Source organism: Nicotiana attenuata, unplaced genomic scaffold (genome assembly GCF_001879085.1).
Source record: "Nicotiana attenuata strain UT unplaced genomic scaffold, NIATTr2, whole genome shotgun sequence".
In the NCBI taxonomy this organism is placed as follows: domain Eukaryota; kingdom Viridiplantae; phylum Streptophyta; class Magnoliopsida; order Solanales; family Solanaceae; genus Nicotiana; species Nicotiana attenuata.
Window position 1 is genome coordinate 77,809 of NW_017670976.1, and position 13,390 is coordinate 91,198.

At 36.6% G+C, this 13,390-nt stretch overlaps 2 protein-coding genes across 2 annotated transcripts; one reads left to right on the forward strand and one right to left on the reverse strand.

Annotated features, from left to right (window-relative positions):
- Positions 1–3,196: 3,196 nt before the first annotated feature.
- On the reverse strand, positions 3,197–4,132 carry LOC109244963 (vacuolar protein 8-like). Its single transcript, XM_019412136.1, has one exon. The coding sequence runs from the start codon at positions 4,130–4,132 to the stop codon at positions 3,197–3,199; it is 936 nt and encodes a 311-aa protein (XP_019267681.1).
- Positions 4,133–6,895: 2,763 nt separating this feature from the next.
- Positions 6,896–8,584, forward strand: LOC109244964. Its single transcript, XM_019412137.1, has one exon. The coding sequence runs from the start codon at positions 6,896–6,898 to the stop codon at positions 8,582–8,584; it is 1,689 nt and encodes a 562-aa protein (XP_019267682.1).
- Positions 8,585–13,390: the final 4,806 nt, after the last annotated feature.

Sequence of the window (13,390 nt, forward strand, 5' to 3'; positions counted from 1 at the left end):
CCCAAACAAGGAAAATCTTCAATCAGACACGAGAAAGGAAAAGGATGTCACATGCAATCGAAAACCAGTAAGGAAAAGAGAAAAATTTCAGACCCTAATTTTAGGGAAAGTGAAAAAATCGGCAGAATCTAAAATAAAAAAATCAAACACCACACAGAATAGGACGAATATCGACAAAATGTCACCCAAAATCAAAGAATAGAACCAATTTTGGTTCGATCTAAAGAGATATGAAAACCCTAGTTTTAGGGTAAGTAAGAATCAACAAAAATACACAGAGATTCCTACCCATAATAGAACAAAGGATGAATATAGACGGAATAGCAGAAAGGTCAGGGATTTGAGCCGATTCAGGTTCGATTTTGATGAGATTTGCTTGCCATGTTTAGGCAAGCACCATAAGAGAGTAACCAGTACCAAGAGGAAGCTGTATACGACAAGCAATATCAGTCAAATCCCATGTCTGGTGGGATTAGGAGAAGGATTTGAGTGCAAGACGGCTAGGGTTTAGTTGAAGAAGAAGAGGGATGAGAGCATATGAGGGCGGCGGGTTGGATGAAATGGTTAGGGTTTGGGGGGGTTTGGTTAACTACAAAGGGGAGAAGGGATGTGGGCCGTTGATCTTGAAAGATCAACGGCTAGGATTTAAAAATTGACGGGGCGGGTTAAAAATAAAACGGGTACCGACCGGGTTGTGGGATTGGGCTAATTGATTTGGGCTAGGAATTATTTGGGCTAGGGTATTAAGTGTTGGGCATTTTTAGGTCCGAATTTAATTTTAAAAAATGGGCTATTATTTAAATACACAAAATTTAACAAAAATAATTTATAAAAATACTTTAATAAATATAAAAAATGTTATTTATGCAATAAAATGATTAACAATAATAATTTAGCATTATAAAAATATAGAAGGCTATTTTGACACAAATAGTATAGATAAAAAGCAATTATATATGAATATAGGCTATTATTGTAAAATTAGGTAAATAGCTTAAAAATGCAAAAATAATTATACGAAATAAAGTAAAAAGTATTATGAAACATATATGAGGATGCACAATAGTAATTTGAATGATTAATTAATCACAAAGTAATTTGAAGGAATAATTAATAATTATTCAAGTAATTAAAATGCAAAAAAAATCAATTTAAAGCTCTAAAAATTATGAAAAATTATACAAAATGCATGTATAGGTTTATAAACTAAATGATGATGCAAATATACTATTTTGAAAGTATATATATACAATTTAAAAATATGAGGGAAAAAATGGATATCAACGCACAAGTTATGATCATGTTGTATTCAACTTAGCTATCATGTTGCATAAATTCAAACTCTATCAGGTTGTCACAATTTCAAAGCTATTAACAAAGAAGATGAAAAATACATGTCAGTAGGGTGAAAGGCAAGTTATCACAAATTGGTAGGACTTTATGTTGCATAAAACACAAACTGTACTAGATTTTCAAAATTCCAAAATTATGAACAAAGAAGAAGACAAAGTACATATTATAAGGTAGCATGCAAGTTATTGATAAATTGGTAGGATTTCTTGCTTTATTCAACCTAGATATCTAGTTGGACAATAACTTATAGTAAATTCTACTGGATTGACATGTTTCGCCATTGATACCTTATTAAACTTTTGTCATTTGCTCTACCAGATTGTCTTACAAACTCTATTAGATTGTTATGATTTCTAGTTTTCACCAATGGCACCTCATTAAACTTATTCTATTTACTTGTCTTATAAACTCTACCAAATTGTCATGATTTTCAATTTTCACTAATGGTACCTTTTTAACTTATTACATTTACTCTACCTGGTTGTCATTTTTTTTTTTACTTGTGTACAACAGTAATAAAAAGGTAGAACTTTTAACTATATTAATCATATCACTATACTTCATTTGGTAGAGTATTCTACTAGATAACACGATAGACTTTGAAGTAAATGTATTCTACCAATATATTTAAATTAGTTGTGAATTTTACCATATTGCATAAATTCAGTTCTCACATACTCAACTTAGTTAAATAAAAAGATATAAGCTTATATCTAGAGGACGTATATGTCATTTGGTCGCCTAATACACATGCATGGACTATTTTGACACCAAAGTCAAAATCGGGGACATTTTTTAAAGACCATGCAAGCCTAGGGCCACACCACGCAAATTTTTTGCTTAGAAAATAGGTTAAATACTCCGTAAAGCATGAAAAACTAGAAGTTAGCCCATGTTTACAAGAGAAATGTATATTCTTAGTCGCTTCAAAAAATAATAGTCAATAATTTTCTTTTTGAATAAATATATATATATATATATATATATATATATATATATATATATATATATATATATAATTTTTTTGCTAAAAATACAATTAATTTGGACCGACCGGCCAATTTTATATTTTGCCCCATTTACAAACCCTCTGGTGTTTAACAAATAAATGAGCCCGTTCTTACCTCGTTCCAGTTGTGTCAAAATTCAACTATATAGGGTACCAAAGTTTGAAACAACTTAACTCAGGATGTAATCATAGTGATCCACTTAGAAAATATCGAAATACTAAAAATATTCTGTTTTTGTTATAAAATAATAAAAGTAGAAGAACAATATTGCAGAGAAAGAGAGAGAAGGAATTCTTATTGAATTTTTTGGGATGAATTACAATGGAATAGAACCCTCTATTTATAGGGAGAGGTTGACTTAGCCACCAAGTAATAAACCCTAGAATCTCTCTAAATATGGACATTCACCATAAATAGAATTCTATTTATAACAGTTTTAATTAAAGTATTCCCAACAATATCTGATTTTAGAAAATTCGCAAACCATTGGACATCATATCAAACTGTTATTCTACAAGCAATCTCCTCAGTGAAATCCTGATGAGCAATTGAAATACCTTGCTATAAAAGTTGAGCTTTGATGTCTTCTTTGTAACTCTAAGAATTGTAAAGAATCTCCATGAATTGCTTGATTGATGGACGAAGTGTACAAGAACATATGAAGTAAACTTACACAACATCCAACATGCAGGGGCTGATGCAATATAGTCCAAACGGGTTCAACTGAACTAAGTATTTTATGACGGAACATAAATTTTATGCGAAAATCACTAAAATTTCAACAACTACCATCAAATTCATTTCTTGTATCTGCCTCTGCCTTGCAGCTACTCCTACCATTGCAAATAAGCCGCGGTTTTGTCGCCAACATCGCCATAAACAACATCCACGTTAGCTTCCATTAGTTTCTTCATGAGTAAACTAGCCTTCTCTCGAGCTCTGACTGATCCTCTAACAGAAAGATCAGCTATCACAGATGAAAACTCAGGTAACCTCAGAGCATCTCTTATGCATCTCTCACTTTCATCAAACAAACGGAGTAGAATATCAGCAGCTCCCTCTTTACTCAACATGCACCTTCCCTTCAAAATTTCCAACATTGATAGCACAATTTTTTCAGTCCCTTTCAAAGCAGTTAGTCCCTCTTCAAATCTTGCAAGCAAGCAGAGTATTGCCAGTGATGTTCCAGCAAGATCCTCACAATCAGAACTTTCAACTAATTTGATCAGAACCGGAACTGCCCCCGCTTGGACAGCCACCGTGCAATTCCCATGAAACTGCACCAGTTCAGCCAATGTGCTCAGAAAGTGATGAGAAGCAGGGCCTCTTGGTCTCGAGATTGCCTTTACGAGAGCCTCAACGGTTCCAGCCACTCCAAACTTTGCCTTGTTCTTATCTAGCATTGCCAAACTGCAGAGTAGTGAAGCTGCTATCCTGCTTGGTTCAGCTGAAGTTGAAGATAGGATCACAGAGTTGAGAAACAGGATCTTATCCATGTCTGCTAGAGACTGCTTCAGATTAGGATTGAGTGAGAGGTTGAAGAGAATGGAAAGCGCGAGAAGTTGAATAGTTGAAGAGGAGGGAGGCATGGACAGGCTGAGCAAGGTAGAAATAGAACCATCTGCTTGAGCTAACAAGTTCCTATTTTGAGGACTAACCTTTGTGATTGAAGCTAAGGTTAGCAGAGCTTTCTGCTGATTTTCATGGGATTCAGACTGTAATTCACTAAGGCATTCAGCAATTGCCTCCCGTGCCCTCATACTTGCCATTAATTCACTAAGGGGCATGAGAACTTCAACTTAACTATATAATGACAATACCGATGACGGCCTCCTATCATTGGATTCTCAACCTACATGATATTTAACAAATTCGTTTGCATAAGCCAGCCAATATAATCAGTCTCTGCTAAAGAAATGGATATTTCGCAATTCGGCAATTCTAATACATGGGATTTCGATGATAACATAGTTCTTTGCCTATATTGTAATTTAATCAGAAGACACAGTCAGCAACAGAATATGCAAGTCTTAGTATCACAATTCACATCAATCCAAGAACAATAAGCCAACTGACATTTGACAACTAAGTTTGTCAACTAATGTAATGACCAAAATATACCAACCTCATTAAATTCTAAGGTCCTTGACGCATTGAGTGAGCAGTAAATTTCTCTTGGACCTCTATAGAGTTTCTGCTACTAAATATTGATACCATGGCAAGGAGATAAAACAATTTATTGTCCTCATCATATATCAAGGTTCTATTCTATAAAGCAAAATGAGTCAGCTGTAGTGAAATATTCTTAATAGGATCAATAGCACCTTCTTAGACATTTTTATGCTCTTTAAATGAGTTGCTACGGGACAAGACACCAAAAGCTGTAAGTTTAACAATATTCTTTTTTTCCTCGAGGACGAGCAAAGATTCAAGTATGGGGGAATTTGATGGATATAATTTATTCATATATTTTAATATGTTAAATATTAAAGATTTTAAATAAAACATGAATAAATATATCATATTCTCCCATATTTTCTAACATACTTCGCAGGAAAAAGAGCATATGAAAATCGAAGAAAAGAAGCAAAAAAGAATAAGAATTGAGTAGTCAACTGGGAATGAAGAAGCAAAAATAGCACCATAGTTGCGACAATGGCAATTGGAATTCATGAAGCAAATTACATAAGTTGCAACTAGCAAAGTATGGTTGAGACTATGGTTCTTCCTCCGTAGAATGAAACACATTTGGCAAAGTCATAGTTGCAACTACAATTTTCATAGTTGCAACTATGGAGAACCTTGGCAAGAAAACTCTATAAATAGAGTGTGAATTTTGAAGAGAAGGGATATCGAGTCTTGTTGGAAGAAATCACTTTATAGTCTCTCTTTGTCTTTAATATTTGCTACTAGTTGTCTTTATTTTAGAAGAATAATATTTCTTCATAAGTTCTTTATTCTTAAATTAGTTTTTCTTACTTCGTAATGGAGTAACTTCTTTTGTTGGGATAGTTGATGAAGCTTGATATATATATATTTATAATACTATCTCAGTTTAATACATCCTTGTCTTGAAACTTTCTATTTATATTTTATGTTGTGCTATAATAATAGTTTTTAACTAATCATTGTTATCACTTCTATATATTTTATCTTTAAGTTACTATCATATTAATTTTGTAATTCTCACGGAGCAAAATTAATATATAGTAACTATTGAATAAAATAGTGAAGTGAGAGCAATTATTAGCAAGCTATTATTAAAAGTCGATAATCTTGCTTGTCTCAGTTTTAATTCTCACGGAGGAATTGTTGTAGGCAAGATTATTGCTTTTTTAGTAAAAATATTCTCAAGAAGTTTTTACTACCTCTTAGCACAATTCAAGCAAGAAAAATATTTCGGTTTAACTGTCACCAGTTTTAACTCAATTAATTACATAACCTCACGGAGTGTTATTAGTTGGTTAATTCTTGGTGAGATAAGATATAATTGTATTAGCAATAAGCAATTATCCTTTAGAGAAATACTTGTATAAAGTGAGATTTTATTATAATATATTATCAAGTGAATTCAACGATTCCCAACTCTTTTTTTTAAATTACAAATCTTTCGAAGTTGTTTGATCTTGTTAAGTATTTAACAAGTTTTAATTCCACAAACTTTTCATCAATCTGATTCTCTCAAATAGTAGTTGAAATATTAAGGGTCTGTAGCATAGATGTTCCAATCTCTGTGGGACGATATCATAAACTATACTAGAATTTGACAAAGCACGAGCAGGAAAATCCTATACACATTGGCCTCGTCAAATTTTTGGCGCCGTTGCCGGGGATTGGCATACATCTACTTCAGATTAAATATTTTGTTACTAATTTGAGACCTTATTATTGCTATTTATCTGTTACTATTATCACTAATTACTAAGTAGTACTATAACTACTACTGTCATATTAATATTATCGTTTTCTTTTTGTAATAGCACTTTAAAAAGAAAAGAAAAAAAAATATATCATATTAGTACTTCTTCCTATTATTGCTACCATTAGTTTTCCTTCATTATATTTAGTGTAATTAATATTAGTACTATCACCTGTTATATCATTTTTTTTTACTTCTTTTTTATTTTTCAATATAGCTTGTTGTTACATATTATTATTTTCTTATCATTGTATATTTTTGTGTAATAATATTATTATTCTTATTATTATTATTAGTAGTAGTACTTCTACAGTGTTATTCTTATTGATCACTATCATTCACTAGTACAACTTTTGTTTATAATTAATAATACTATACTATTTCAATTCACTGTTAGTATTACTACTAATGCTTACTTGTTAGTTTTATTGTTTTATATTTTTATTTTATTTTACTAGATTAATTACTAGTATTATTATCTACAATATTGTGGTATTTATTTTTCTTCACTAACTATTTATATTTGAAATTTACTTTAGTTTAGTATTAATTACTAGTACTATACTAGAAAGTAATGTTAATTTTTTTTTACTTTTAAAATTTTAAGTAGTTTATGACCCGCTCTTCTATAAAGGAATTGGCTAATTACGATCCTGAAATTGAAAGATATCTTCGATTGCGCAGGAAGGAAAAAACATCATCTTCTCAAGGAGCAACTTGTGAAGAAATGGAAAACCAGGAAGCAGAGGACATTAACCCACTTGGAATCCCACCTCCAGTCCATGTAGAGGAGCAATTTGATGAAGTGGCGCCAAGGCCAGCAAACAGAATCCTTAGGGATTATGCTAGACCTGATCGCTTCAACTGTGAATCTAGTGTCAGGAAGCCCCCAGTGGCAGCCAACAACTTTGAAATCAGGACCGGCCTGATTCAGACAATTCAACAATCCTGTATCTTCACTGGTGATACAAGTGAAGACCCACATAGTCATTTAATTGATTTTCTAGAACTGGTAGAAACTGCTAAGTATAATGGAGTACCTCCTGAAGCTATCAAGTTAAGGCTATTTCCTTTTTCTTTAAAAGGAGATGCAAAGACTTGGTTGCGAAGTCTGCCTCAAGGGTCCATTACGACATGGGACCAGATGACTCAGAAGTTTTTAAATAAATATTTTTCCCCTGCTAAAACAACAAAGTTAAGACAAGATATATCTAATTTCTTGCAGACTGACACTGAGTCAGTTTATCAAGCTTGGGAAAGATTAAAAGCAATGTTAAGAAAATGCCCACACCATGACATTCCTGAACATATGCAATTATACATTTTTTATCATGGGCTAAAACCCTCTGCTAGAAATGTGATAGATGCAGCTGCAGGAGGTTCTGTAATGGGAAAAACCATAGAGGAAGCATTGCAACCGTTGAATGAAATTTCTGAGAATGCTATCCAATGGCCATCTGAGCGTATAATTAAAAAGGCTGCTACGGTAAATCAGGTTGATGCTTTAAATACATTAACGCAGCAGATTGTTTCTTTGGCACAAAAGTTTGAATCTTTTCAGGTGAATACACAACAATCAAACCAATCTGAGTCTTGTGACATGTGCGGAGGAAACTACCAGAACCATGAGTGTCAAGCAACCAATCAAACGGAGGAACAGGTTAATGTCATCGGTTACAAGTCATATCCTTTTGGGAGTCCAATAGCACAGAAGCATCTAGAATTTCAGTGGAATAACCCAAATGGTGCAGAAAACTCTCAAAGCTTCCAGAAACAACAGGTACAAGGTTCGCCGGGATACCAGAGTCAAAATCGTGGGCAACCGAGTTACAGACCTTATCAGCAAGTAGGACCATATCAACAAGCAGGGTCATACCAGCAAAGGCCCCAACAAGCTTATCCAAGTCTTGATGAACTTTTGTACAAGTATATTAAGGTCACTGATGAAAAGATGGAAAGCCAAAATTCATCCCTCAAAAATCTGGAAATTCAATTAAGCCAATTGGCAGCTCTTGTGTCAGAAAAGATTCAGGGTCCCTTACCAAGCAATACAGAGAAAAATCCAAAGGAGCACCTTAAGGCCATCACTTTACGGTCAGGTAAGGAACTTGATGAATCTTATGCAGGCAGACAAGAAAAGAACCAGACAGAACAACAGGTAGACAAGGGTAAGAATTTTGAAAAACCATCTGAACCATCAAAGGAGAAAGAAATAAAGAATAAAGAAGAAAAATTTTCTGAAGAAATGGCTGCCCCACCTGTGACAACCTTTTCCACAAAAAATGAAACGAGAAAAGCTTGATGGTCAATTTGCAAAGTTTTTGAAAATCTTAAAACAGATTCATATTAATATTCCTTTTACTGATGCTTTGTTGCAAATGCCTTCATATGCTAAATTTTTAAAAGAAATTTTGTCAAGTAAAAGAAAATTGGAAGAAGTTTCTGTGGTAATGCTTACTGAAAAATGCAGTGCTATACTTCAAAATAAGCTACCACAAAAACTTGGTGATTGTCACGACCCAATTCCCACCCGGTCGTGATGGCGCCTCTCGTGAAGACAAGGCCAGCCAACAGAAACAATCAACATTTGCTTTTAACATTTTCTTAGCATAAACAGGTTTAATCCATAAATACTGATTAATCACACGTGCGGAAATAAACGTAACATAACGGGAACACAACCATCCCAAACTCAGCCGATCGGGGTGTCACAAGTCACGAGCTACTACAGAGTTGATGAAAAATATACTACAAGTCTGGAAAACATAGTCTGAAGATGAATAAAATGTGCAAAAGATAAGGAAGAAACGGGGTTGTGGACGTCGACAACTACCTCGTCTCTCCTGGTCCGCCTGGTCTGGAAGGAAATCAGCGCTCAGGTACGAACTCAGCAGTGCCTGTCTCTGCACACATGGTGCAGGAAGTAATGTGAGTACTCCGACCCAGTGAGCAATAAAAATAAATAACGACTGAGAACATAAAATCCCACAAGGGCACAAATAATGCTATCTCAAGCAGCAACTTCAGAATAATAATAGAAACCAGTGAAAAATAATAAGAAAAACCTTTTTTGAAAACAGTTAAACATCAATTATACTCAATCAGTAAGTCAGCCATTGTTACCTGACCAACGCGTACTCCAGTGTCATTGTTACCACTGGTCGATCATAGTTACCTGTCTGGTTAGTCACTGTTACCTGACCAATCACATTTAACAGTGTCATTGTTACCACTGTTCAATATTAAATCACTATAGATGGGTACCCGCGCTCACTGTGGGTGTGCAGACTCCGGAGGGGCTCCTACAGCCCAAGCGCTATCAACAAGGCCTGAAAGCCTGAACAGTATCAATACGAGGCCTGAAAGCCTCCTCACCTCACTCATCATGCCCTCACACAAGGCCCTCGGCCTTAATCAGTCCAGAAATAGTCAACAGCCCCTCGGGCAACAGTAAAGCAATAATACTCAGCTCAAACAATAGTTCAAATATCAGTTTAAAACTCCAAGTTTGAGTAAATATGGCTGAGTTCAAGAAACAGTGTAAATCACATGGACTGAGTTCAAATAATATTTCTAACAGTGAGGAAAACAGTGATGATAGTTCATAAAGAGTTCAAACAGTCGGCAATAAGCCCCAAATATGGCAATAAGCCCAAATCATGGTGAAAACAACAAGTCATTGCTAATACGCGGTAAAATATCATCCGGACTGGACCAAGTCACAGTCCCCAATAGTAAATGACCCCGCGCTCATCATGGAACGCGTGTCTCAACTCAACATAGCACCAAGTTGTGCAAATCCGGGGTTTTCAAACCCTCAGAACGTCATTTAAAATCATTACTCACCTCTAGCCGGTCAAAGTCTAGCTCGCTATGCCTTTTTCCCTCTAATTGACCTCCTCGCGTGTCGAATTTGATCAAAACCACAAGGAATACATCACAATAGGCAAATGGGTCATAACCCAATCGAAAAGACTCGAAAAATATCAAAAATCACGAAGTTGGCAAAACCCGAGCCCCGGGCCCACTTCTCGAAAAATTATGAAATTTGCATCACCGGATTCCTCGTCTCGCCACGAGTCCATACATATCAAATTCATCAAAATCGGAGTTCAAATGCCTCTTCAAGTTCCCATTTTATATTCCAAAAACCAAGCCCTAGTTCTTCCAATTTTTACCCAAGTTTCTAAGAATTAAAGGTAGATTCTTCAATAAAATGATGTTTCTAGACCATAGGACTTACCTCCAATTAATTCCCAGTCAAAACCCTCTCAAAATCGCATCAATAGCTCCCAAGCTCGCTCAACAATGGAGGAAAAACTGGTAAGAGCTCGCGAATGAAATAAACCCTTTAAACCTTTCTGCCAACAACACTTTTCGCTTATGCGGTCCCGCTTCCGACTTATGCGGGACCGCTTCTGCGGCAAAAAAAGTCCGCTTATGCGGTCTTCACTTAAAAACCCAGGCTCCGCTTATGCGACCCGAACTTCGCTTCTGCGGTCCTCTCAAAACCGCTTCTGCGGTACAATGTCCGCTTAGGCGGACCCGCTGAAGCGTCCAACATTCTGCTTATGCGGAACTATCCTAACNATTTAAAGTCATTACTCACCTCTAGTCGGCCGATAACCTAGCTCGCCAAGCCTTTCCCTCTCGAATCGACCTCCTCGCGCGTAGGATCTGACCAAAACCACAAAGGATACGTCACAATAGGCTAACAAATCGTAACCCAATCGAAAAGACTCGAAAAACAACCAAAATCACGAAGTTGGCAAAACCCGAGCCCCGGGCCCACTTCACGAAAAATTACAAAATTTATATCACCGGATTTCTCGTCTCGCCACGAGTCCATACATATTAAATTCATCAAAATCGGAGTTCAAATGCCCCTCCAAAACCCAATTTTTCATTCCAAAATATAAGCCCTAGTTCTTCCAATTTTTCCCAATTTTTCCAAGAATTAAAAGTAGATTCTTCAAATAAAATGATATTTCTAGACCATAGGACTTACCTCCAATTACTTCCCAGTCAAAATCACCCAACGAAGCTACTGCAACTCTCGGAATTCCATTCCGACCCCCGGATCAAAATCTCACCTACCAACCGGAATTCGCCAAAATTCATCATTCGCCAATTCAAGCCTAATTCTACACCGGACCTCCAAATTCAATTCCGACCACACTCCTACGTCACAAATCATCCCCCGAAGTTAACCGAATCATTGGAATTCACATCCGAGCCCTCTAACTACATAGTTAACTTCCGGTTGACTTTTCCAAAACAAGCTTCCTTCTAAGAGGCTAAGTGCCTCATTTCCAACTAAAACCAATCCAATTCCATCCGATCACCTCAAATACCAATACTGAAATGCAGGGGAACATATTATGGGGACAACGGGGCGGTAACTCACGTGACGACGGGCCGTGTCGTCACATCCTCCCCAACTAAAACAAACGCTTGTCCTCGAGCGGGTCAAGGAACATACCTGGAGTCTCAAACAAGTGAGGATATCTGCTCCGCATCTCCCGCTCGGTCTCCCAAGTAGCCTCCTCTGCGGGCCGACCTCTCCACTGCACCTTCACCGAAGCTATATCCTTTGATCTCAATTTTCGAACCTGACGACCCAAGATAGCCACTGGCTCCACATCATAAATCAAGTCATCATCTAACTGAACCGTGCTGAAGTCTAACACATGGGCCGGGTCTCCAACATACTTCCGGAGCATAGAAACATGAAATACCGGGTGGACTCCCGACAAGCTGGGTGGCAAAGCAAGCATGTAGGCCACCTCCCCAACTCTCCTAAGTATCTCAAAAGGACCAATGAACTGTGGACTCAACTTTCCTTTCTTTCCAAATCTCATAACGCCCTTCATAGGCGAAACCTTCAACAAAACCTTCTCGCCCACCATGTAAGATACATCTCGAACCTTCCGGTCCGCATAACTCTTCTGACGCGACCGAGCTGTACGAAGTCTCTCCTGGATCACTTTCACCTTATCTAAGGCNAAAACTATCTTGTCAGCGGTAAGGTTAATCACAAAGCATTTGGTGGAGGTAAAAGCCACAAGGTTACCTCTGTCACACAGTTGTGACACACTTATTAGGCTATATTTCAAGCCATCTATCAGGTAGACATTCTCTATGGAATGAGAATCTGATTTGCCTACCTTTCCAACCCCAATGATCTCACCTTTCTTTCCATTACCAAATGAGACATTACCTCCCTTTAGGTCCTCAAGTGAAAGGAACCGGTCCTTGTCCCCAGTCATATGTTGTGAGCAGCCACTATCCATATACCATATTTGGCTCCTCCCTTTCACTTGGACCTGCAAAAGGAAATCAGGGGTTAGTCTTAGGAACCCAAACTAGTTTGGGTCCCTTTCTATGGGCAAAAGGATGAATCAGATTCTTTCTTGCCCAACTAGGCAGCTTATACTTTCCTTGAACAAAAGCTTTGTTTCTTTGACTGGCCTTTTCTTTTGCATTACATTCATATTTGTAATGGCCAGTCTTACCACAGTGTGTGCAGATTTTATTTTCAGGAAGAGTGAGGTACTTGCTTTTTGGATCCCATTTAGGAGCTTGAGTCCCATAGCCAAGTCCTCTTTTGTTACTGCTATGATGCTCTTGCAACCAGGAGAGAGCATCAGAAGCCTTGTTCCACTTGCAAGTTCTGTCTAGTTCATGTTTTACCTTCCCTAGATCTTCTTTCAAAACTTTAATGAATTCATCTTTCCTGTATAATTCATCTTTCATTTTCCCCAAATTTTCTTCTAGAGTGAGATATGTGTGATCAGCTATCTTCTTTCCTGTTCCTAATTTCAGTTTCAGATTTTCAGACCTAAGTTCTAGGACACTGTTGTCAAGTTCAAGAACCTGGTTCTTCAACTCAGCATTTTTGTTATCACTCTCATTTGCCCTAGATTCTAGACTTTTGCATTTTGCTTTCAGAATCACACATTCCCTAGACAGAACTGCCTTCTCATTATTAATTATCTCAGACTCATCAATGAAGTCTGTTAATAGCTCAGCCAGCCTTTCTTTAGACAAGAACTTAATCTTGTCTTTGAGATGAAGAATACTTACCTCTTGTTCATCATTTGATTCT

What these genes read in the sequence shown, in the direction of transcription:
- LOC109244964 (XM_019412137.1), top strand. Translation starts at nt 6,896, where the DNA reads ATGACCCGCTCTTCTATAAAGGAATTGGCTAATTACGATCCTGAAATT.
- LOC109244963 (XM_019412136.1), bottom strand. Translation starts at nt 4,132, where the DNA reads ATGGCAAGTATGAGGGCACGGGAGGCAATTGCTGAATGCCTTAGTGAA.